The sequence below is a fragment of the Anastrepha obliqua genome, chromosome 2, assembly GCF_027943255.1.
Source record: "Anastrepha obliqua isolate idAnaObli1 chromosome 2, idAnaObli1_1.0, whole genome shotgun sequence".
NCBI lineage: Eukaryota > Metazoa > Arthropoda > Insecta > Diptera > Tephritidae > Anastrepha > Anastrepha obliqua.
Genome location: NC_072893.1, coordinates 132,893,761 through 132,920,698, shown reverse-complemented (window position 1 = coordinate 132,920,698; position 26,938 = coordinate 132,893,761). Strand labels below are relative to the sequence as shown.

The following is a 26,938-nucleotide window of genomic DNA, read 5'->3' as shown; positions in this document are numbered from 1 at the left end:
AGACGGAAGTATTGGCAATAGGTGAAGTTTGTAGGCTACTAATCGCATACTTCTCTTTTAAGGGCAACGTCGCTATTATTTCGGATAGCAAAGCTGCAATCTAGACACTGGAATCGGCTGCAATAACCTCAAAACTGGGGGAACAAAGCAGGAATAACCTTACCACCTTGAGCGAAAACCATAACGTCACCTTAATCTGTGTTACGTTACATCGAAACTTTGAAGGAAACGAAAAGGCAGACGTAGTGGCAAGAGGGGGTTCTCCTGTGAGTAACATTTTAGCAAAATTGGTATTCATACCACTTGGTGCAATCAAGAATGCAATATCCTCGATCACCGTAGCCGAATGGGTAGGTGAGTGACTACGATTCGGGAGTGTGTTGGTTCGAGTCTCCGTCCATGTAACAGCAAAATGATAGAACAAGTTTTTTCTAATAGCGGTCGCCCCTCGGTAGGCGATGGCAAGCCTCCGAGTGTTTTTCTGCCATGAAAAAGCTCCTCATAAAAACACCACTTGCCGTTTGGAGTCGGTTTAAAACTGCCCCTGCATTTTTGGAACAACATTAAGACGTACGCCACAAATAGGAGAGGAGATCGGCCAAACACCTAACAGAAATGTTCGCGCCAATTATTTATTTTTTTATTTAGTTGTAATCAACGGGAGGAAAAGGAAACTGCCTTCCATTTCCTCTGTGAATGCCCTGCTCTATGGAGGGCGAGGATGCTAAGCCTTGGCAAACCGCTTTCTGAGAACCTGGAAGAGCTAGCTGACGTAATCAACATTAAAAGGTTTCTCAATCGCGCAGATTGGATATAGTCGTGAAGGAATAATCCATATAATTTGTTGGTAGCGAGAATATAGCAACAGAATGGTGCGGGATCGCAAGTTGGATTCTTGGAGAATCACATCTTAAACCAACCAACCAATCTGGTGTCGAGGTCGAAAAACCACTTTGCCACACAGATTAAAGTTTGAAGCCAAATGTCTCTGAATGTTTATAAATTTACATATGTACGTATATATTTAGTAGTAAAACGATTGTTTGGAATACTCACGCATTTTCATGTGCTTCCGTTTGCCTTTGTTCTTGCTGCCGGTATGCTCGTAAGGCGTGCGAATTGGCACGTTTCCCAAAGGAGCTGAGCCCTCGCCTTGTATCTGTTTTGGGTTGACTTGCAGCAAGCTGCCTTCGCTTGCCTATATTAATAAAAATATGTATTAAGAAATTGAGCATCGTGCATGTGTCGCTATGAAACTCACCTCGCCCACTTCATTTTTCGCAAAGCACTGTACAATGCCCGCGTGCCGCTTCTGCACGTGTCGTATAACCAATCGACGGTCTTCGTGGAACGTCTCGTTGTCCAGCGAAGTGTCTTCACCATTGATCAGCCAATAGATCTGTGGGAAGGGATTGCCCGCCGCCGAACATTCCAACTCGAGCTGTTCGCCTTCGTTTGTGAGCGTTGTGGCTGGACCGCTCAGGATTTGTGGCACTTCCAAAACAATAAATTTTATAATTTGCACCAGCGCAGGCGCAATACCATTATCTAGGCGGCACACATAGGAACCCTGATCCTCGGGCAGAACATCGGAGATCTGGAGGCCGTATGGCAGCACCTTTGTGCGATTATTGTAGATGTTAATTACATTCGGACTACTCCAGACAGCCTCTGGCGGTGGTGAGCCCACACCTGGGCATTCTAACAGTGCTGTTTCGCCTGGACGCGCGGTTACCTGCGCCGGCGGTTGGATGAGAAAGTAGGGCGGCGTGCGATCGGTGTAGTCGACACGCAAATCAATGTGTGGCGGCAGCCTTACTTCAACACCAGTGATGGCATTCATCGCCGAGCAGGTATAGTTACCGGAATCCTTCGAGGACACCGACAGCAGTATGAGCGCGCCATTCGCAGAAGGCAGCACTTCGGTCTGCGGCACTTTCTCGCCGTTGCGGAAGAAGCTCCACACAGCGGGTGGGTTCGAACTGACCGTGCCGCAACGTAATATTACACAATTCTTTGGCGCAACGCTCCAACGTATTGCATTGCGACTGTAGCCGTTCGAATTGTCGATGCTGAGGGAAACGAGTGTCAGGCGCGCGGGCGTCGAAGCGATTGCAGCGGAACCAAACCAGGCAACACACTGATAGTCGCCCAAAGTCTCGGGCGAGACAAAAACGCGCAGACGCGAAGTGAGATCGTCGTTGATGATGTTGTGACCTTCCTATTACCAATAAAAGAATACCTATTACCTGAAGTTATATGCACGGCGGGCGTATTGTTGCTCTACTCACCTCAGCATGCAGATAATTGTAGTTCATGGCGTCGGTAGTGCGAGCGCTCGAGTGACGAAAACGCCATTCCAAACGCTCCGGCGCCAAATTTAATTCACACTCAAAGACCACTTCATCGCCTTTGGGCGCTACTGCTGATTCGGGGGAGCGCACGATGTGCGCACCCAGCGAGGGGGGTTGTGATGCCGATGAAAGCGCGAGTTGCGGGCAGAGCAGTAGGAGAAGCATCAGATGGAGCTGCCACAACCACAGTGCGACTGACGAAAATGTGATTCGTTTCGACATGGCGGTACTGTAGGCTTTTTTATGTTTTGTAAATGAGACACAAACCGGATATGCCCGATATGAAGGCTGTAAAAACACAAAATATAAAAAAAGAAAAGTGTGGTTTAATGATTGAATGAAGTATGAATAAATTGATGAGTGAATTAATAGAGGAAGTGCCTTATAAATAATTAAGCACTGTGGCATTATTTGGCAAAAAACAAACACGTAGCGAAATCGGCTGTCCACGACAAGTACCATTGCTCTCCAAGGGACTGTTGCAGCGCACGTTGCAGACCAATTTGTGTGCATGGTCTGTGGCAAGTGATATATTTTTTCAAACACACCTGGACAGCCTGCACCGAGAACGCATAAATCAAAGTCGCTTGCAACATGCGCGTCTGCATGTTAGCTCGCTAGCTGCCGCAGATACAGTCACATATTCCGACTTGCAACGGCTGACAAGAAATTGATTCTGAAGTCCGAATCGAATAGGGTTGGACAAATGATGATTAAAGTCTTTGGCGATCATTCGCTTTACGATATTTATCAGCCGCTACAACTGCATTCCGATCGAGATTGGAGATACAACTATGTACGAAGAGCAACAACAAACACAATAAACACGCTGGTACTGGTTCAGCAACAGCAGCTTAGGCACTTAGTTACTTCGAGGCTGAGACAGGCAATAAGTTAAAATTAGATTGCACGCGCACACAGCGGGCAGCCTGCAGAGTATTTGAGCGAGGAGCCCAACGAAGATTTTGCGCAATGCACCGCGCAAAAAATGCATGAGCCACATGCTGCAGTGGCTGGGTTGGCAGAGTTGCTTTTATGGCTCCTTTTTGGTATCTGTACTCACTTTTGGGGTTTCAGAAACTAAGTGAGTACTCGATTAGTTCCGTTGTTCTTCTAACAACCCTCAGAACTGGATAATCGCACCATTGCGAAGGGTAGAAACTGACTCTTGTTCCTCTTCTGGTAAATTCTGGTTTCGACTACACAACGCTAAATGCCACACTCGAGAAACAATAAGGCAATGATATCGAAAAATGTCGACTCTGGCTGGCCATCACCCTGATCAACCGATTTACGTCATTGGACAATTTGCGGCGTTATTTGCAGTCCAAAATATGTGTCAACAAGCCAAGGGCTCGAGCCCAATTGAAAGCCGACATGAACGAAAGGCAAGAAATCGTCGCCATAGTGACCGAAACATTTACTAACGACCATTGGTAGAAAACGTCGAAAAAAGTGCACGTTTGCAAAGTTGAGACCATCGCTAAAGAGGCGTTATTGCAGCTACTGCGTGTCAAAGAGAAAAGAATGCCTGCAAAGCAGAAGCATTAATCCCTAAGATGACGACATTACACACGTCAACACAAATTATTAATCAAGAACTAGGCTCCAATTTTCCCAAGGGTTTTAACGTACAAAACCAAGTCTGAATTTTGAATGGCCTTCGCAATTTAGGATTTTGTGACATTCCGGGATAAAAGTACAAAAATTACTATTTTTGGCTATATTTGAGAAAAGCGCATGTTGGACCCATAATGTGAACTGAAGAAGAATGACAGAATGTAAGATTGCGCAGCTATTCTCTCAACTAGGATTGCTATATGCAGGTTAGACTAAGGACATACTTTATGTAAGTGTATTGGTATAAACAGAATGAACAAACAGAACAAATTTAGATGTTCATCGATTCTCTGGAACTTTTTGTAGCAGAAAAACTTGCTTGCTGTCCTGAAATATTCCAGTCGTTGGCAGGAGAGGCAACCAGTATTGATCGGCAGAATTCTTTTTGCAAAAAATTTAAAAAAGCGTCAGCAGCGACGATAAAATTAAATGCATTCAAGCGGCAGCTGGCTACATTGTTGCTTGTACGAGCACTTCAACATATCAACGCCCGCAGGGATGCATGCGCAACGAGATTCGCATCGCTAGTGAGGCAACTTGACTGTATGTTGCATGGATAGCATCGCCGTGGATATGATTGGATTAAATCGCGGCGATTGTTGTTGAGTGCTGGGCAATTGTATGCAGATCAGACCAGGCACAGCACAGCGCTCTACACGTTATATATCGATGTGTGTATGTATTTGTATGTAAAGCGCTGAAATGCCATCTTGTTGCGGCAACCCTTTTCATTGCGGCGCGCATTTTATTGCGTTGCGCGCTCCACATCGCACATTTTGATGATGTGAAGTTGGCAATTCAACGCGACTGTGTCTGTCAGCCCGACGGAGCTAGGTAGGTAGCGCAGACTCAGTGTGCGTGGCCATCACCTTTGCGTGCCACCATTAAATCCGACCAAATGGCAGTTGATATGACGACGCGCGGCTCTTCAACAACGGCGGTGGTGGCAGCGTAGCATTGGCGCGCATATAAAATAAAAATTCCCTTGAAAATGGAGCGCACCACTTGATCAAGGCGCATGTGGCAGGCAAGTAGGCAGGCACATTAAATAGGAGGCGCTCAAAATATGCGCAAGGAAATTGGATTTTTGCCAGCCATACATCTGACGTCGCAGTGCATGGCAAATAGCTACGACAACGGCGATTGGCATCCGATGATTGCTGATGGCTGCGCGACGCGAACATTCAACGCTTTTAATATGCCATATCAGGCGAACTTCAACGCACTAATGGCTGATATGAGATGTATGCGTGCGCTCTTATTGGTTTTGTTGTTATAATTGTTTGTGCTACCTGCTGGTGGTTGCGTTTGTCATTTGCGCTTTCAGTGACAGCGCTGCTGGGCTAGTAGTTGCGATGCGCGAAGTGGCGACTGTTGTTATTGTTGTGTTTGGCAGTAAGACTGCGGCGCGCTGCCACGTTCGCCATGTGCACAGCTTTACACTTTGTAATGCGCGTCTTCTGAGCAAACTGTAAAGCAGGGCTTAATCTCACTTCTTTCCCGCAACTCTCTTCTGCGCATTCCAACTTTGGTCTTTTTTGCCTTTGCTCCTCCTGGTTTCTTTTGCTACCGATTGTTTTACTGCGCCCAGTCGCTGTGCGAAATGCTCCCATTCCAATTACTGTGCTATTGTTGTTTTTGTTGTAGTGCGCTGTCACTGTTATTGCGTTTATGTTGTGTTGATGCCGCTGATGTGGCAGATCCTTTGACTGATATGTTATGTGGTGCGCGAAGAGGGGTAGCAGGGCGCGCGGGGCGCTGCATATAAGAGCGTGCATCGTTAATGGGCTGCCATTATTCTTCAGTGTTTGAAAGTGGTGTTGCCGTTTGTTTTTTTGTCCAATCCATGTTGCGATTTTCTTTATCGACCGCTTCAACAGCGCATTTGGCCATTTCAAGTCTGCTCCTTTGACTTTCGCATATTTTAAGTGCTCTGCCAGTAAATTTTATTGCTTCCTCCTTTGCCGCACTTAATTCGTGTGCATGTGTGTGTGTGTGTTTGCTTTTTGATTACCTCACCGTCTAGTGACAGTCTGTCATGGAAGCTTGCCACAACTGACTGGCATGCGTTTGATGGCGGCCATCATTAGCCGATGGCGACTTTGAGCCACTTTTTTACTTCGAAACTTGCTGCGTTTTTCGAAAGAGGCTGATTTTAAAAAACTATTTCAAGCGATTAGAAGTTCGATCTTAAAATTTAAGTAAACCCTTTTCGCCTGCGAACCGACATTCAAAGCGCTATTTAAATATTTAATTGCTCAGCACTGCAGTTTATTAACCCATCCAAATAAAATTTAAATATTAAGCGCAAATATTTTTAGGAATGGCCATAAATTGGTTGTTCGAGAGCCAAAGCCGCTAAAACCAAATGGTTCACCGAATATTTCCCATAGTTCGTCCATCAAATACTCACACACACAAAACTGTGGAAATTGTCTGTGAACGGTCAAACAAATGTTAGCTCAGTCTTGACAAAAACAAGAAGAAAATACAACAATAGTCCGCTCTATCCCATTTAATGATTGTAGTTTTTGTAATTACTTTGACCGCCGATATCCGCACATAAAAGGGCTCGAACGAAATAAAGAAATCGGCGCACAGTGTGGGGCAGCTGAGCAAAAGTATGCGAAATTTGCTGTTTCGGAGAAGCTTAGAAGCCGAGGTTGGATTACGCTTACTGAAAAGAGTCAATCTATTTTAACGCTTATGTGAGCAGAAGTTTTAGCATATACCCATTTCCTTTTGGATGTTGGCCCCTTATTTGTTGAATAGCCTCAGTTTGTTGATACGAACTTCTGATTATAAACAGACTCACAAGAAAAGATATAGAGATGTGGCGGAGATCAGGTGAACGTAAGGCCACCAAAATTGCCCTCTTTCGAAATCAAACTTCCGGTGTCGTTTTAACAGAATAATCATGCTTCATAAATGAGTGGGGAGTGCTGGTGGAGTGACAGTCGTAGATCGCTTATAAATCCGGATCGCCCCGGCAACGTGCAGCTCTCAGTCTGCTTAATATAATATTTACTCTTAATTCTTCATTCCTTACAAAGTAATTTCTGCTCATTTCAGTGTTGGAGCAGAGATATATCTTGGCCCATTTTCCATCTATGAGAAATATCTCACGATGGCCTCTCTGAGACGAGTAAACTTTTTCTGATGACGTCTTCTGCGACACCTTCCTCAGTTAGCATACGCTGCTATTTCTACGAAAGATAAAGCCGAAAGAAAGAGAAAAAATGTTGATTTTTAAGAAAAATGTAAAAATATGGAGAAGAAGGCAAAGTGAAATGCGAAGGGCGGCAATGTATAGCTGGTAGCCTAGGAGCCACACAATCAATCGTCCAGGCAACGCGTTCTGATTAAGCCTTCGCTTCGTTGGTCACTGTGAAAAATACAAGCCCACTGTGGCACACACCACCAAACGAACATCTTTCCTTGCCTTGGACACTGCAATGATTCGTTCCTATTTAGCTTGCCTGAGACCATTTGCCACTTTGCTTTACTTTTACAACATTTTGTAGTGCTTTGCACTTCTCTCTTTTGTTGTTCTTACTGTGGCATTATTGCTTCTCCTGTTGTTATTGCTATTTGCGAAAGTACTTTGGCATGTTGCACCCAGCATAACATTTAAAAGTCATAAAAATTGATGAAGTGCTGCGGCGAGTTGTTGTCGTCGTCTTGGCAGCCACTGTCATTGCCACTGAGCTGGCCGATCGATTGCTGTTCCCCATCTGAGCTGATGTTTGTTCAGATCACGCCACTTTTTGCCGACTGACCGTTTGCATGGTGAACTGGCTGCCGGGCTACCAGCAATGCATTGCTGCCTTTCGTGCTACATTTTGGTTTCTTTTTCTTTTTACATTTTTTTCCAGCTCCTGTCCGTTGCAGCAGCCATCCGGATACTGGACTGACAATTTCCATCGATTGCCAGCAGGCTTAAGCACCGCGTGGTGTCCTTAACAGCAACAACAAATGAAATGAAATGAAAACGCCTCGCTGTTTGTTGTCGCCTTTGCCAGTTGCCACTTGTTGCATTTTCCTTTTCGCCTTTTTTGAGCGGCTGTGCCGGCTCCGGCCTGTCGATCGACTGCCTGTTGCTTCTCCTCTACACTTGTCTTTACTCTCACTGCTCTTCAATAGCTCCCGCTGCTTATTCTACCTCTTCCTTCCTTAGTTGAAATTCCACACATCTGTTGCTGATGCTGCAACGTCCACGCCGCCACTAAAAACTTGTTTAAAGCGTTGATTACGACTTCGACGCACCATTACTGCTATTGTTGTTAGTATTATTGCTGTCGCATTGGTTTCTCATCACTCAATGCAATGCCTGTTCTGCACGTTTTATTGTACACTTTTTTTATTGATGTTGTTGTTGTTGTTGTAGCCCAGACATTGGCATGTCGCTGGTGCCATTTAATTTCAGTCATTGCCGTGGCTCGTTTCGTTCACTGTTGGTGTTGTTGTAGTTGTCGCATGTTTTTATTAATATCGCAGGCATATTTTCGCATTTCTTCAATGCTTTTCATCTTTTTCTTCCTGCGTTGCCTTTATTGACAGCAAATGCGCTAAAATAAATGAGAGTTCTTTCGCGCAGCTAAAATGGAATTCGTTGCAGCGGACGCAGCACAAAAATTAACAGCGATAAAAATTAAGAGCGAAAAAATTACAACCACAACAACAAAAGTCACACCAGTCACTCGCTATGTGTGTGTGTGTCTGTGGCAAGGGATATTCGATGTTTTTCATGTGGTTATTAATTTTTTATTGCCCGCATTCCTCATTGTTTTTTTTACTGTTTTTGCGGTATTTAGAGCATTACTGCACTATTTATGCGCTCATTGTTGTTGTTCTTGTTGCTATTGCTTGTTGCCTGTCGCGCCTTGTGCACGTAAATCAAAATACAGTAACACGCCCGGACCAACTGCCAACCAACCAACTGGCCATGCCTTGAACGTCTGCGTCTGTGGCTGTGGCATGTTGCTTGCAGGCAGCAACAACACCAATAGTAACAAGAACATAACCTATTTTCTCTAATTGGTTTTTCGACTGCCACTTGGTGTGGTATGCTCGGCTTAAGGCACAGGTGGGCTATAGAAATAAAACAAAAACCAATAACAACAATTCGGAAAAAGAACGATCAACTTGCCACTGACAACACGCCCAATTTTTTTCAGTTCCAAAATTTCATTTGCTGATTTTCGTTTGCCACATTAAAATTAATTGCTTCGATCTGTAAACACTTTCCGACAAAATCTATTATCTTACAGTTGCATGCCGCAAAAAGTTGCTGCAAAACCGCACTGATTTTCCCTTCGTTGCACCCCAGCCACCCGCTTCGCAATTTTTCCGCACATTTAGTTGCAATTAAGCAGTAATAAAAGGCAGGAAGGCCAGGAGTGGAGTACAACAAAAAAAAAATGTTGCAAGCATGCGCGCTGCCACACGCAACCACTAGCGCATGCCACCAGTGGCAGTAAGGCTACTGACATTGCGACGATCAGACCGGCAGACAGGATAAATGAAAAAACCGCAAACAAGCTAGCGGCTGCCCGTTAACCACAAGAGCCGCAGGGTGCCACTAGCTGCGCGTTTTGGCATGCAGCAAAGCGTTTGCCACAACTAGGTACACAGTTGTTGCTACAAATAAAATAAAGACTGCTTGTACAATTACGTTTTCGTATTTGCATTGCAAGTGTGGCACTACGTTGCACGCTCGTGCGTGCCACTGCCTTAGCCAACAGTGAGATGTTGTAACGTGCCGCACATGGCATTGCCGAATTGATTGCACATTGCTTATACGCTAATTTGTAAGCGAAGAAAAACGCAAATTTTCGCAAGTTGCCACGGCAACCAAATGCGGCATGCCACGCGCTGCGCCATAAGCAGCCATTTTAGGAAGGCACCGGAATCTGCAACAGACGCGTCTGCATAGCACTTAAGTATTTTCTGCATTTATTTATTAATTTTACCCAACTTGCAACATGCCACGCGCAACTTTCTTTTCGTTGGCTGTAGTATGCAGTGGCGCGCAGTGAAAAAGTGGCATTTTTAGAGCCATCAAAATATGCGACACTGCGCCAATAAGCAGAAGAATAAACAAATATACAAACATACAACAACTTTTACTACCGCTACAACAAACACGCGGGCAACAAGAATTTCTGGTGTAAACCACATTCCATAGGCGGCCGAATCCGCGACCGAGCCTGCAACTGGACGGCACAACAAGCAATGAAAAGAAGACAACACGAGTGTGGGGCAAAAACGACAATAACAACAGTGGCACAGTCAGTCAGCGCGCAATGTGGCTGCGGCAGTCGCATGAGGCAACTCGGTAACTTTTTTGCCTGCCAGCAGCCACATATTGCATGCAAGTGCACAGAACCACACACACACACATTGCTTATGCCTGCTGCCTCTTCCCTGCTTCTGTTTTGTTTTTGCTCAATCTCTTTTTTTAGGCTTTGCTTTCGATGATAAAAATCGAACTTCTTCGTTCGCCCATTTTTAGTTTCGGCAGCTGTGGCCACAGCGCCTGTTTCCACATTCATATGCTATGCCCCTCCACGTTCATGTCTCTTGTTGCTCCCGGTACTCTTCACCCATTCTTTGCCCGTTCCGAGCACATCGAACGCGTTCAACGCGCTTCACTTCTTTATGCGGGTTGCCTGTACCTTCGGACAAGCCTGCAACATTTCTCATTCGAGTGCAATCAGGGTAAAATAACGTGTCAGCATAAAGCATCAACAAAAACAGAAAATAAGACTGCAAAAAATTGGAAAATATTATTGACAAAAAATTGTGGAGTGGTAGCGCGAAGACGCTGGCTGTCTTGCCTTATTTTTTCGTTTTTTGCTCTGGTTTGCTCTGGCTGTGGCTTGGTCGACTGGTCCGTCGATCGATTGGCTGCGCGCTTGGGCGATGTCGCCACTTCGCAACACTACAATTTAATTGGATACCCATTTTTTTGATATTTCGCTTGATTTCAGGTTTCCTTCAAAACGAATACAGCGAATACAGCGAAAAAGGTTGAAAGGACGGGAGAAAGGCAAAGGCTGCATTAGCGCTATAATGGGCTGAGTAGTGCAATTCAAATAAAGATCTTTCTACGCCCGAAGGAGCGCCAGTGAAGGTTGGGCGAGTAGAGCTTTTATTTCATTCATATAAAACAAATGTCTATAATTCTCAACGTACTTATGAAACACTTAATTGAAACCAAACGCTGCCCATTAAAAGCTTTTTGAGATGTGATGAAAGATTGTTGATTGAGAGTTAGTGAGCCCGATGCAGGATGAACATCTAGTGATCACTAAAAGGCAAAAGACAAGTTTTTGATAGATTCTGAAATGTAAAGGACGCCTATTCATTGTGAGATCGCTGTAGATATGATGAAAGGCAGTCATTCTGAGATCGCTAGGATACTAAAGAATAGTGTGGCATGAATTAATTGCCTTTCGATGTTCGCCGGAGATCTCCGGAAGGCCGAGAATGGTAATGCTGGTGAGTAGAGTATAACTTGTGAAAAGATTTGTGAGTTGTGGTGTTTTACTTTCTACATCGCTGAAAGCAGATGGTGACTTAACGCAGAATTCAGAGGTCATTTTGGGACCGCCACATAACTGAGGATGACTTTCTTAAAGATTCGCGAGATGCAGTGAGGAACGGTTGATCCTAAATGGTGGGAGGGTAGAGGTTGGGCCAAGCCGTGCAAGTATATATATTTCTTTAGAAACAATCAAAGAGACAAACCTATAATTTCCTTTGCCCCGTTTCCCTCCTATGACTCTTTTCTTAGTGTCTCTGAAGGCATTTACTTTAATTGTAAGTTCCTTTACCTATATAAGTGCGATCACTCGTTTCGCAAAGCGCACTTTCGACAACCGCATAACCTTCCACTTTTCACGAAGCCCAACCGCCAGCTAACTCAAATGAGCCAAACACGAAACTCAATTCACTTTAAATTATTTACTGCTCTGCTTTTGCGCAAACCGCTTGCGGAGTTATCCATTATCTGCATACATTCACACAAAATACGTACGAGTAATTGTAAATGTGTATATATGTGCACATGTGTATAATGCCCAAGTAGCATTTCCCTGAATAACCACTTGCTTAAGCCCAACTTGCAACTGCATTAACCTCCCTTTGCGGCATCCAGCTGCTGCTGGCATTGCGCTCATTTTTTACACTCTCTGACACCCGCTTGCCGGCGTAAACTATTTCTAATCGGTTTTTGGTTTTGTTGTTATTGTAGTTATTGTAAAGCTTATTTTTGTGTGTATAAAAAAATATGTGTGTGCAACAGCGATGAAAAATGTGGCTGAAGTCGCAAATTTTTGCACCTAAACTGAAGAGTTCACGGCTTACACAATATTTTCCGAAGTGCCTTAAGTTGTTTTTGTTTGTTGTTGTGCTTAGTGTTGTTGGAGTGCTGCCGTAAAGCATGCGCAAATATTTTTACAACACTAAACTCGCACACACTCGGCTACGGCGCATAGATGGATGATGGTGATGGTGATGCTGCTGGTGGGTTGCATGTGTGGCATGTTGCATGCAACTTCTCTTGGCTGCCTTCCTACCACTTACATATTTCCTGCCGTAGCATTGACATTCATGCGCATGCAAAGTCACAGACAAAAAGACTTTGTTGAGAATAAAGGCAAACTAGAAGCATCAGTAACAAAAACAATAAAAAAACAATGACAACCATAAAAAAATCTCACAAGTCGCAACAGAAACGTTTAAAGTTTTAGCTGTAGCTGCTGGCTCATGCCTGTTGCATGAATCGTACTTGGCTGGTTTTGCTGCTCTTGCAACATCTCAAGATCATTGCCATTTGAGGTGCGCTGTGGCTTTTGTGGCATGCCTGTCGCAATCTGCGCTCTCCTCCCCTTGCATACATACACACATACATACACAAATATTTTCCCTTGACTCAGGCGCGGCTCGTTTTGGCAGCAACAAGTGCGCCTCCGTTTATGCCACACAACGTGAACTGGCGCTCTGCACTCTGGTGTGTACTCGCGTGAACCATTGTCGATTCTGCTTCTTCCCTTTCCCTTTCCCTTTCGCCCTTTATGCAGCACATTCTTCCCCGTTTTCTTGTTTCCAGGTCCATTTGTTGCCGCAGCAGCACAAAAATGTTGCTACCAATTTACGTGGAATAGCTCGGCAGCAGCGCATGTGTGTGGCAAATCTAACAAGTTGCTGCCACAAACCTATGGCGCGCACTCGTACGCGTGCCCCGATCGCACAAGTGAGCAGATAATAGCGAAGCAACACATACAGCAACAACATCAACTTATTTATTTGATTTATTAAATAAATTACACACTTTGCACTCGCATTTATTCCGTTTTGTGCGGGTTGTTGACAGCCAGCGCCTGCAGCCTTGCCACAGAGTGCATGAAATGCACTACTTTATATTTGCGTATTTGCTGTTGTGGTTGTTGTTGCTGCAATTGTGGGTCGTTATAGTCATCAGCAATGGCATCACTGTAGTTGTTGTTATGTTGCCGTTTTCATTACTAATGCTCGCAGCGATGAGTCATTGTGCTGCCACATATTTGGCACATCGCCGCCGTCAGCCGTCAGGCGACTGCCATTGCAGTTGTTGCTATTATCATTGCCGTTGGAAATAGTTGGCAATGTGATTTTCTCATTTATAGCTGGTTGGAGGCTGTTGAAGCGTGAGTGGTGGCAGATTTCGATTTGTGAAAATCGACAATTTATTTATTTTTTTTTTTTTTTGTTGCAATTTTAACTCATATGTTGCAACGTGTTTACTTTGCTTCGTTTTCGTGTATTGTGTATTTATTTTGTACTTTTTTTGTTTGTGTATTTGCGCCAAGCCAAATAAATGAGTGTTTTGGCAGTAAAGTGCAAATGAGTTGCAAGATAAATGACCATCGAGTAGCGTTGCTGGCCTTTTGCGGTTATCAAAAAGCGATTTATGTAGTGGGAAACAGAGAAGAAGAAAAAATTATATTCACTATTTTTGTAACGAAAAGAGAAACATCGACATGGATCGATTGGGTAACACACAAACAATTTTCGCATTTTCGCACAGTTTTGTATAAAAAAAATGCATATCTGGTGATAAAAACGCAGAAAACTGTGCTTTGATTTAATTGACTAAATAAAATAATAAGACAAAAATAAAAAAAGTTGTAATGCGAAATCATAACCATGAGCTGTGAAAAGCTCACATAAAAGCTTTTTAAATGGAAGTTGCGAAAGCTCTCTACATTCTCTAAGACCGATCAAGTAAAGGTTCTTTGACCGTAGGTATGTCAATTACACTTCTTGGCTGCTGCTGGTTAGTACCAAGACCGCCACTGGTAACTCGAAATGGAATAGGTCGATTGAGTGATAAAAAGATTCACTTGGCCTAAATGCATCCAGACCCCAATTCCTTGGTTGATACTGAGAAAAAACCAGTGTTAGTTTTGTATATGATATCTAAGCTATCCAAGGGCTCTTCAAAATTTGTATGGCTTTCAAAGCTCTGCTTAGTTTGCTCAAAGGATATATAAGTCCGAGATCAAACAATGCCGCAAAGACGAATTTCAATACGAAGGCCGTTTGAAAAGTCCGTGCTGAAATAAAAACTACTTAATTGTTTGTGGTAAACCTTTTTTATTTTTCACCGTTGTCTCTTTTTAGGCTTATACATTTCATCCCACGCTGTTCTAGTTTGCCTGTCCCTTCCAAATAATTGGATTTGTGCAAGTCTAAAAAATATCCATTCGCTTCTACAATCACCTCCTCGTTTAAATAAAACCTTTTCCGGTCAGACATTTCTTCAAATTGGAGAATAAATAGTAGCCCCAGGGATCCGAGGGAGCCAAGTCTGTAATCTATTTTCATAAATTTTGCGACCACAACAGCTGAGGCGTGAGCGTTGTAGTGATGGAACAGTTATGGCCAATGCGTTCCGATACAGATCTTACTTTCGGCTTTAAGAACATTTGTTTTCAAACTTTCCACTTTAAGTGGCTAATAAAACTTTATTGCCAAATAGAAGAAGAAGCAGAAGCAGAAGCAGAAGTGAAAAGCAATTATGTACATTTATGTTGCGTCCACTAAGGCGAAATTATCGAAATGCAAACTGATCAATCAAAAGTAGCAGCCAATCACCAGCCATCCAATTGCAAAGGCGGTTTGGCGAGAGGCGTATCGGCGTGGTCGGCCGGGCTGTGAATGACAACATTAATTAGCAAATCAAGCGATTATATCGTGAGCACGATTACTCACATCTACATCTGCACATACTCATACATATATGGATATAAACTTGCAGCTGGCTAAGCGACGAAAATCGTGGCAAAAAGAGAAAAACACACAAAAGAAAAAAGAAAAAACCTTTCGAAACTTTGTTGAAAAGGAGAAATTGGTAATAAATTAACAAATATGAAAATTTTGTGGCAAAAAATTAATAAGTGAGATTAGCATGAAAATGAAAGAATGATAAAATAATAAAAATTTACAAATCACTGTTTAACAACTTGTGAACAGACACGCGCTGCAGCCGCCAATACCCAAACGAACAGACCAGCACTTAAAAAGTATTGAAAAATCCGAAAAGCCAATAAAGCCAACTGACAAACAGAAGATATATCCACGGCTGCTTCAACAACAGCAACAGAGCGCAGAGAGTCATGCGAAAAAGATAAGCGATGACTGGACCAAAGCGGTCGAAAGGTTCAATGAAACTGCGTATGAATATTATGTCAAACGAAAATAGTAGAAACTGGTTTTAAGCCTCTTACAATACTGTAAATGGTTGTCTTCTGGCTTCGGTTTGGCACTGATACCTAACAGATTCCAAATAGATACCAAAGTGTTGACATACAAAGGTGGGAGCGCGGATCGTTGTGGTGATGGCGAGGGTGATTCTAATGTATTGCGTTCATTATTCCGAATTAATACAATTTGTTACCATAAGCCATTAGTTAGGCCAGAATATCGACAATTGGTTCAAGTAATTATGGGTGGATAAAAAGGTAAAGAGAAATGTTTAGTTTGCAAATATTTTATGACTCCTAAAAAGTGGCAGGCTCCAATAGAAGCTTCGAAAAGTTTTCTCACGCTGTTTTCAGCGCCTCAGACTCTGCTTTGAAACATCATTTTTTTAGTGTGTAAATGGCTCAGTTCGTGCCCTCGGTTGGAGTTCTGTGAAAACGGTTGGTAGAATCTCGCTGCACCAAGCCCAAAGAAAGAGAAAAAAGTAGTGTTAGAGTCCTTTTATATAGGTGACAGTTGGGTTGCCTTAAGAAAACAATATTCAGATATCAACGATGTGTTGACTTGTTGACCTTCAGGCAATATCTCGTCTAATTAGTTCCGCTGAAGTGAAAAGTTTCAACGCTAGCGCTTGCAGTAGTGAGTTGGTTTTAAAGCATCAGACCGAAAGAAATATTTGTGTTGTTATAAATATTTAAATTTAAAATACTGAAGAGAGTTTCGAGAAGATTTGTATTTTTATATATCTATACTAATATTATAAAGAGGAAAACTTTGTTTGTTTGAAATGAATAGGCTCAAAAACTACTGGACCGATTTTAAAAATTCGTTCACCATTCGAAAGCTACATCATCCACGAGTAACATGGATTATATTTTATTTTGGAAATAGGGCTCGAGATATAGGTCAAAACGTGGACCCGGGTAACCTTCGGATGTGTATATACAATATGGGTATCAAATGGAAGCTGTTGGTAAATGCTTTAGTCCAGAGTATTTTTCATGCCGCTCCGTGACTAGGGTCTCGAGATAGAGACCAAAACGTGGACCCTAGAATGTGTTTGTACAATATGGATATCAAATTGAAGCTGTTGGTGAATGCTTTAGTACAGAGTATTTTTCATGCCGCTCCGTGACTGGGGTCTCGAGATATAGATCAAAACGTGGACCCGGGTAACCTTTGGTTGTGTATGTACAATATGGGTATCAAATGAAAGCTGTTGATAAGTGCTTTAATGCGGGGTAATTTTCATACCTATTGATGACTAGGGTCTGGAAATATATGCCAAAACGTGGACCCGCCGTGTCTTTGCACCGAATTAAACCAAACTTACACACATTGTTAAGGAGGTATTGAAGATGGTTTCCGTATAGTTTGGATACCTATTGGTAGATAGGGTCTCGAGATATAGGTCAAAACGTGGACCCGGGTAACCTTCGGATGTGTATGTACAATATGAGTATCAAATGGAAGCTGTTGGTGAATGCTTTAGTATTATATAATATTAGTGTAGATATTTACTCAAAAACAAATAGAAAAACAAAAAATATTGTTTATGCCAAAGCGCTTGAATAAAGAATAAAGAAATAAATAATATGAAAATCTATTATTTTCTGTTCTAAACCATATCTATTCTATTTTAGTGTGCCCAGCGAAGGGGGCCGGGTTTGCTAGTTTTCTATATTCTTTAAGTAAATACTGGGTTTTTGCCCAATCCCGCACAATGGATAAACTCCTGGTTGTTGAAACAATTCGGAATCCGGAATCCGGGTGTAATTCCATGAAAACCATTTTTTCAAACCCTATTTCCAACTCTAAACAAAGACTAAGCGATAATATTTATAAAATGTTCGGATGCGCATTGGGGTTTTGGCAGGGTTTGAAACGGATTTGTATTTTGACGATAGGAGATTCAAAGTCCCGCACTGACAGAAAAAAGTTCTCACTCAATTATTTAATTGAATTGCACTCTCCGAAAAATGTCATCCCTCGATGTTTTTATTAGAGCAGGCTCTATACAACATAAAGGTTAGGTAGATTAGACTGAGTTGGCAGCTGCTGAATCTAGCGATATATTTATGGCAGAGGTGGAGGCCCATTGTAACCATAGTTTGACTAATTGGTCTTCGCTGCCACGACAGTCGGTTCAACGTTAGCAGAACGACCCGAATTTATATCCGGCCAAAGATTATCACTCCAGCAAAATACGCTACCAATACGTTTTTTTTTCAGGAAGAATCTGTTAGGCCACGTATCATATATTTTACATGCAACATGAACTTATTGCAAATTGCAGGCTCCCACGGGATATTCGCTGAATGGGGCTTCCGACATTTCTTTTTGGTGTTACGTTTTGGCTGGAATTTTATTGATTAATTTATATTGCTGTTGGTATTATGTCAACACATGCTAGTTTTTGCTAATCACTCTTGCCACATCTTTCACATGAACTTGTAGACCACTGCCAGTTGATTAGTTGAAGTGTTGGTAGCATAACTGTAGCCAATCGAAAATCATCCAACAGACGAGACGAAAACAAGCCGCGAAATACAAAAAGCGCAATGAAACTAAAACCGAGAACTGGAGGCGACTAATGGACAGGAGCGGCGGCTAAGAAACTGTATACATAGGAAAACAACAATAACAATTCTCAAGGTCATTTATGTAGCGATTAAGCGGGATGTTGCAATATTACTCATAAAAATAATTGTTTGTGTATTTGACAATTGCGGAAACTTTTACTATTAGAGATACACGATTTTGGTGTTTTGTTGCAAATTTCCTTAAGAAAGCGTAAATTAGAAATTCTGTCATAAAAATCGCTACTTACTGTGGCATCTCTGTTGATTGCCACAAACGGAAATCGCTTAATGACTGCTAATGCAAGAAGAAGTGAATTTCAGGTATCTGTGAAGAGTACCAGCGGGTCGAACGGTGACTTACAAAATAATAATAGTACTTGTATTGCACATGAGGCAAGCATCAATGAAACGAACGAAGCGGCCTTCGGGCCAGCAGTCGTTGTGAAACGTGCGAGAATGCAAACGACGAGGGAAGTCAAGCCATGAAGCAGGAGCAAAGGAGCAACAGAAAAGCAGCGGTAGGCAGAAGCAAAGAGTGGTGAGAGGGCAGACGGCAAGGAATCGCAGCAAAGGAATGGAAAATGAGGCAACGGTATGAGTTAATCGAAGGAAATGAATTAAAAAATAACTGGAAAATTACTGAATGCTTACAGCATAAGAAATGAACGGAAGAATTGATGAATGGGCAAGTGAGGCTGGGTGAGTTAAACTGCAAAGGGACGCTATTGGCTTATAGTCTTTCTTTGAAGAGATATTCTGAAGTAATTAAAAAATTATTCTGAGGTGCGCATGAAAACGTTTGGAAAATAGTCGAAATTTTAATGGAAAAGCTAAGTGGAGTGTTGAGAAGGCATGAAGTGAGATCGTGTCTAGAGAAGCACCTGTTGGAAGTATAAGAATTTGAATTTTTATTTTACTTTATTTTATTTTATTTTTTTGAAAACGGGAAGTGCCCTCTATAGAAGTGAACTTGGGTTATATCATTATTTGCAGCATTTCAAACTCTAAGCTAATAATTAGGCAGACACTAAAGCATTAACTCATAAGACACCCTATAGTTGAGCTTTTCCTCTTAACGGTAGGCTTTAAAGTTTTAGTGCCTTTAATATCTACTATTTTTGTTAAAAATTTTATTTTTAATAATTATTTTGGCACTCCACTGCTATTAGCCTGTCGCCCTGAACCTGACCAGGTTAATACGTATATAATTAATTTCTATCCATAAGCCAGACAAAAAATTTCGTTATTTTCAGTAGAAAATTATAGCCATAGCGCTTTTTAGTTTCGACCAGGCACTAAATTTTGAGAACAAAAAAGCCAAAATTACTCTAAGCGCAGCAAAAGGTGAAGAACGTACTAACGCCTGAACTCTTCACATTTGCCAACAACACTTTGAACTCGGCCAATGGAGTTCCTGCTACTATGAAATTATAAGCAACTAAGCTTTTTTCCATTTCTCATAGACTTCTATTAAATATGCACTAAAGTAGTAAGCAGCAAACGGGAGGAAGTGGTGGGCAAAAACTTAATGTAATAAAACATTAAAAAAACAACAAAAAGTTCAAAATGTTAGACACTTGTTTTTGCGGTTGTCATTTGAGGGCACCAAAATACAAATATTTTCATAAGCAGCAAGGCACATGTACAAGCTACGAGTTAATTTCTCACAGCTCACAATAGTTTTGTATGAATGTATGTGTGCCTATGAAGCATCTGTAATCTGAAGAATGCGTGTGTGTGTGATTTGATGTACATATGTTAGCATAATAATCATAATTAGGCGCAGCACACGCATTTATAATGCCCCAAAAAAAGAAGAGAGAATAAAATAAACAGTCAAATAAAAACTTGTTGCTCTGGCAGCTCAATTAATCATTTTCTGCAAAGAAATGCGAGAAAAAGTTCAAAAAGTATGTAAGCAGCCCGTTGAAGCTGCTGACAACTGCTACATGAATAGTTGGACCAGCGCTAGATGGAATGGAGAGCGGAGGAAATATGTTGAATAAAATAGAATGGCATTGAATTGTGCTAAATTTTGCTGAATAGCGCTGAATAAGGCTGAGTGAGGCTAAATTGTGTAGAATGAGGCTTAGTTTAAGCTGCAGAAGGAAGTTAATTGAACTTAATACTATTAAACATAGTAAAAAATATCAGGTCAGTCAATAAGATCGTGCGTATTTTACCCATAATTTCACTTTTGTACGATTTTTGCATACAAAAAATTATTCGCGGAATATAACGGAACTATTTCTATTCTCTTTGATATATTGTGCATTCACGTGTTGTTAAAAAATAAAATGGAATCTTCGAACGCCTATAAGAGACATATTTTGTATTTTTTTTATAAAAGTGGTAAAATTGCAACAACTGCTGCTGCAGAAATAAACACTGTTCACGGAGAGGATACCGTGAGTGTAAGAACTGCGCAAAAGTGGTTTCCAAACTCCGAAGTGGTAACTGCGACGTGGAGGATGCCCCGCCCGCTGGCCGTCCTGAAGTCTTTAACTCCGACGCCTTTCTCGAACTCCTGGAAGCTGAGCCAAATTTGACAGTCGATATGATAGCTCAGAGGTTAAATTAATCGCATGGAACAGTTCACAGGCACCTGGTTCAGTTGGGAAAGGTTTCAAAGCTAAGAAAATGGGTTCCGCATAGACTTCCCGTCGCCAACCTTCAGCAGAGAGTGAATGTGTGTTCTCAGCAGCTGAACGGCTTGAAAATGAACGTTTTTTTAACCGTATCGTTACTGGTGATGAAAAATGGGTCTTTTACAATAATTCTGTTCGCAAACGCCAATGGTTAGATAAAGATGAAACACCAGAACCGACCCCTAGAGATGACCTTCACCCCAAGAAGATTCTCCTGTCTATTTGGTGGGATATGGCCGGTATTGTTTTTTATGAACTTCTGGAACCAAACCAGACGATAACTGCTGATTATTATTCCCATCAGCTATCAAACCTGAATGAGGCACTTAACAAAATTCGACCATCTTTAGTGAATAGACAACGCAAGACCGCATACCGTAAGGCAAGCTGAACGAGCTCGGATGGGAGCTAATGCCGCATCCACCATACTCTCCGAATATTGCACCTTGTGATCATCACCTTTTCCGTGGACTTCAATCCCATATGAGTAACAGGAACTACTCCTCAAAAGAAGCTATAAAAAGGGATATCGAAGCGTATTTTGGCTCCAAGGACAAACAATTTTTTGAGCAGGGAATTAAAAATTTGCCTAAACGTTGGCAAGGCACTGTAAATAATGAAATAAAATATATTATTGATTAATAAATACTTTAAACATCTTTTTTTATTAATTTTAAAACCACCTTTAAAAAACACACGAACTTATGGACTGACCTGATATATGAGAATGAAGCTGAATTGCCCTTAATACAGTTAAGTGAATTAAAAAAGAGAAGTATTGACTAGAATATGGAATACGAATGCATTTAGGAAGCTTAAAGGGCAGCTGAACTGCTTTGAAATAAGCTGAATTATAGCAAATTCAGGTTAATAAGTTAAATGGATAGCTAATATATGAAATTGACTTAAGTTACACTTAATGCTGCTAAAGGTATAATAAATCAATTACAAAAATAAAATGAGTGTAGCTAAATTGCACTGATTGAAACTAATACGTTAAATATGGCAGCTGAATCGCGCCAAATCGAATTTAGTTAAGTTGAATCTACCTTTGGGCTTACAACTACTAATTGCGATTATATTTTGTAGAAAAATATATACATTTGCATAGTAAATTTTATACTTAAATGAAGTAAGTGCAGCTGAATTGCACTGAATTAATTTGAATACCACTAAATCTAGTGAATAATGAATTCGGTTTGCATTTTTCTCCTACCATATTTTAAAGAAAAATCAGAAAACTTATGTTGCTGCTCATTTTCTGAAATATTAAAAAAATTGAGAAAAAGGCAAAAATTTTGAAATTAATTCAAATTTTGTTTCGGTAAGCTTAATATGATAAAATATTTGTTTACCTTTAACTCCTAGTGGATCATAGGGCGTCAACTACTCTAGAAATCCATCGGATGCGGTTTTAATTAATTTACGTAATTTATCAAGCTTTGACAAACGAACAGACAGATAAATAGAAACGTAACAATGAAGAATGAGGAAAATGCCGTAGGTTTGAAAAGAGCAAAGTGAAGGAGCAGCAAAGCGGTTAGAAGCCAAGGGAGTCATTACTGAAACTTCCAAATCGACTAATACATAAAAATAACCGTTACATACAGGTTGTGCCTTTGAATTATGGATTAATTTCATGCATAAATATGCAAAGAATGCGCGCGCAAAAGCAGAAAAATCTGTGATTGGTGGCAGCAGATGCCAATGACTGCCAAGTCAGGCCAAATTAAAAGACTCAACAAATTGTTTGGCTAGTGATGCTGCAAAGGCGATAAGTAGGCTACATAATTGAAATTACTACAACTTTGGCAGCTGTGCGCAGTCATTGTTGCAAGCGCACTATGCTTATTGCTCGTAGTTGTTAAGGTATTAGTAGTCAATAGTGAGGCAACGGTGATGAAAAACTATCATCAGTACCCCGAATTTTCCATCACTCCTGTCTAGAACTAGGCGCCAATGGGCCGACCTTCTTGCAGCAGCATTGCTCTTATACGCTTGAGATGCTGCCGCCACAGATATCGACGTAGTGAAAAATCCACACCCTGCGCTTAATCGGCCAGCGCAATCGCACTGTGCAACATTTAATTTAAGTTGTTGCACATGCCAATTTTGCTTTGTAGTTGGAAAAGATGTGGAATGCCCGTGAAAAAATATTGAACGAAATCGCGTTGGCGCGGCGTCTTGCGTATCCTTGTAAGCGCAAACAAAGCACTTTTTATTATTATTATTGCAATTATTGCCATCATTGCGAAGCAGCAGAGCAGCAGAAACAACAAATGTTGCGGTTAAATGCACACACAGCGATCGATCGATCGGCGCGCTTGCCCAGAACTTTGAGTGCTCAAGTACCTAATTTGCTATTGTTGTTGCTGTTGTTGTAAGTGAAAAAATATGCGCTGAATTGTTGCTGCGATGAATTGGCGCGATAATTTTTGCGCAAATCGCAAACCCAACACAAAAAACGAGATGTAGCTACACGGCAGCCACATATTGCTGCAACAAATGTTGCGCTACATTCGGTGTTGCGCCACTCCACTCCAAGCTAAGCGCGCGTGTCTTGGCTACGCTTTTGGATTTATTTATGCAGCAAAAGTAAATAAAAACCATAACGAGCGCCGGTAATTGTGCTTCGACGTGCATTCGAATATTTTGTATTTATTTCGTATTTCTTTGTTTTTACATTTAATTCCAATTGACTGTCTTTGCATTTGTTGGTGTAGCTATTGCTGTTAATTATTATCTACATTTTTGTAATCAATATTTTCTTATTTAATGATCACTTGGCAAGTTATTGCGGTGCATTGTGTGAACGTGAGTGTGTGTGTGTGCTATAGCACGTTGTGTGGCAGCGACGATTTATCGGTGCTGCGATGGCGCTCAGCCGCTGTTGCTATTGGATATGCAATTAATTGCATAGGAAATCACAGTTCTATTGAATTTGTTGTTGTCTTGTTTATTTTCGTTTCTGCTATTGATTTCCTTTTACATTTTTTTCGTTAACTTTTATGTAAATTTTTTTTTATTAACCAGCTGAGGCTGAGAAAATGGACTCAGCTCATTGTCTCAGGGCTCTTTGTGGCACTCACCTTTGTCTTTTTCTTTCAATCCAAATAACTGCTGTTGTTGTTGCACAAGATGCGTACTCCTATTAGCTAGACAGGCGCTGCAGATGCATGCTGGATAAGCGAATAGCTGAAAGAGAAGAAAAAATAGCGGAATTTATACTTTTTTGGTAAATTAAAAATGTGTATTTAGGAAACGCCTGCCTGGTTTTTAGCATAGCTCTTTTACCACTATTTTTAAATAATATTACTTTCAAAAATTTTGTGATAATTTTAAATTTGTATGCGTCCAACCTCAATTTAAAGAGTTAAGAGTTGCACTGCATCGCTTTTTGGTCCACAAGCCACACTCATTAATTCTTTTAGCCATGATGCGACCCTTTAAAGCCAATAACTTCCCGTCTTCACAGAGCAACAGACCTTTGCCGTCTAGTAATGAGTTACTTATGAAATTGTTTAACCCTTCGAGTGACCCTACACAGCGCAAGTCCATTCAGCGCACCAGTGACAAGGGTGTTGTGGTGAGCAAAGCACGAAAAAAAGTACAACGAGCCAGCAAACAACAGCAGCAACCACAAAACCACAACAATACCAGTATCAGTGCTGCTGTGGCGCGTGCGTACATTCCCGGTTGCCAGACGATGCATGCAGCGCAATGGGGAACCAAGCCACACAAACAAACCTAAACATACAAACGACCAGCAGTTGGCAACTTGTAGGTGAATAATTGCACTGAGATGCGACTGCGAGTGGGCAACGAAACGTTTACGGCAGACAATGGTTGCACTAAAATGCAAAAAACAACCACAACAAAAATGTAAAAGTTTTCAGAAGGGAAATACAAATCCAGCAAATAGTACTTATCGGAGTTTGCATTTTTGTTGCCAGCATAAACAAAGTAACTACTTTGCAACATTAAATTCAAGTCGCTGCCACGTCCGTCTAATCAGAAGTTAGCTGTTTGCACCGCGCCGCCATACTGCTATTGTGTGTAGCTCATTGCTTGCCGGCTTGACTTGCATTTGTTGCTCTTGCTACTGCTGGTGCTGCTGCTGCTGCTCTTTTCATTGTTGTTGACTATTTACGCAATTAAGCTTAATTTGTTGGCGTTACGCGCAAATTGCGGCGCAAAATTCATGTCGGTGGACGGCAATGGTGGTGTGCAACGGCGGCTGTGAGTCAGTCAATCAAGCGAGAACTGCTTGCCCTCATTGTCTAGTAGCTGGGTTTGTAATGGGTGGTAGATTTAAGTTCTACTAGTATTTAGTTGAAGCGCGAGTCGGGGTGCAAAGTGATCATTGCCGCATGCAAATCTCAAAACGCAAATCGCAAATTTACAAATAGCGCACGCGTGCTATCGCCGAGCGGATGTGGCGCTATGCATTCGGTACGTCGTATTTGAATGAAAACATCACAGCTGCTCTGTGGAGCTGCTACTGTCAATTTGCTAATAACCACGACGTCGACGCCGCTCAGCAATAGGCAGGAAGCGTTGCAATTAGACGCGGCACACATCTATTACTCGATCAATTTGCCGTGAATCACAGCGAAAGAGTGCGAATAAATACTGAAGAGAATGAATAGTTGAGCCAATATTTACTTGCGCGCTTTAGATTAGTCGTGATTCAATGAGCTTTGCGCAAATGAAAAGTAATGAGCGTGAAATATACACATAAGAATGCACGTATATGTATGTGCATAATAAGTATGTACCCGGCAGGAAATTTGGCATGCACTAATACATTCGTTAATTGGGCGGAGGGTAAAGGAGAGCTATATTATCAAAGTAACAAACAAGCTATTTTTTGGACGCGATAGATTAATGAACCTTAAGCGCCTCGCCGCCAATTTTGGCACAAAATTAAGGAAGCGTTAAGCTTTTTAAATATATAAGCAATGAAAAATCGGTTAAAAACAAAAAAAAAAAATCAGTAAAATGACCTCAAGGCCTCAGTAGAATCAAGTTGCCCGGGCTAAATTCTTTCAGTAAAAATTCTATAGTGGAATATTCTTTCGAAAATTATTTAAAATAGAGGGGTATTCTATATCTGCTATAGAGATATTTTATAAAATTGATATAAAAAATATTGTATGTTTTTTATAATCAGTTCCAATAATCATCTGTTTCAGAGTCCGCACTTGGCACTAAAACTGGCTCAGGGTTTCCTACAGGACGTGCAAGTATAGCAAATGCATATATGTGGGTACATTTGCGTGTGGAAGATCGACTATCAGTTTCTTAAACGCGGTTCTATTCATGCTGCTTATTTAATTAACGCTTGCTCAGCACATTAAGTGGTTTAACTAATTTATGTGTTCAAGTTTTTTTGTTTAATTCTAATCTAAAATTAATTGTTCCACTCAATTCGATTGTTAATTTCAGTCATTTGCTTCACCCAATTAGCACATTACTGTACACTTATTTCACTGTCTTTTCTAACATTTTGTTCCAAATATTTTTTTTTCTATGAAGGTTAGAAATTCTGTGAATACGAATATTTTCTAGATTGCAAATAAATAAATAAGCAGACGACATATAAATTGTTTTTTTGCAATTCACTTTTGTGGCCTAAGCAAGCACATTGAAACTGGTTCCTATCTTTTGAGTACGCAAATTTGAATTTTCTGCACGAAAAAATCGAAGAATTATATTACGCAAATAATGCAAATGCAGTGAAGTTCAAGGCCAAATATCGGACACGAAGCGATTTTGTCAAAAGTAAATACTGAGAAAGGCTTTGAGGGGATTGACAAAGTAAGCACTGAGACTAAAGTAGCCAAAAATAATTTTTTACCTGCATTTAATCACAAAGCTCACAACAACTTACGAGTTGCAGATAAATGAACTTTCATTATCAAATACAAAAGAAAAACAAAAACAGGAAAATATGCAGAGCTAGGGTTTGGAATTTTTTTGAATT

General features: G+C 41.2%; 1 protein-coding gene across 6 annotated transcripts in view; it reads right to left on the bottom strand.

The window, feature by feature from the left end:
* The window catches only part of LOC129236841 (interference hedgehog), a 116,264-nt gene that overhangs the window by 12,446 nt on the left and 76,880 nt on the right, over window positions 1-26,938 (bottom strand). For all 6 annotated transcript variants that reach the window (XM_054871098.1, XM_054871101.1, XM_054871095.1 and 3 more), the window contains 4 exons: window positions 24,042-24,147; window positions 2,292-2,642; window positions 1,262-2,221; window positions 1,057-1,198 (listed from right to left, as the gene is read on the bottom strand). In XM_054871098.1, the coding sequence (XP_054727073.1) occupies window positions 1,057-1,198; window positions 1,262-2,221; window positions 2,292-2,576 (1,387 nt within the window). In that variant the 5' untranslated portion in view covers window positions 2,577-2,642; window positions 24,042-24,147. The remainder of the gene's footprint in view (window positions 1-1,056; window positions 1,199-1,261; window positions 2,222-2,291; window positions 2,643-24,041; window positions 24,148-26,938) is intronic.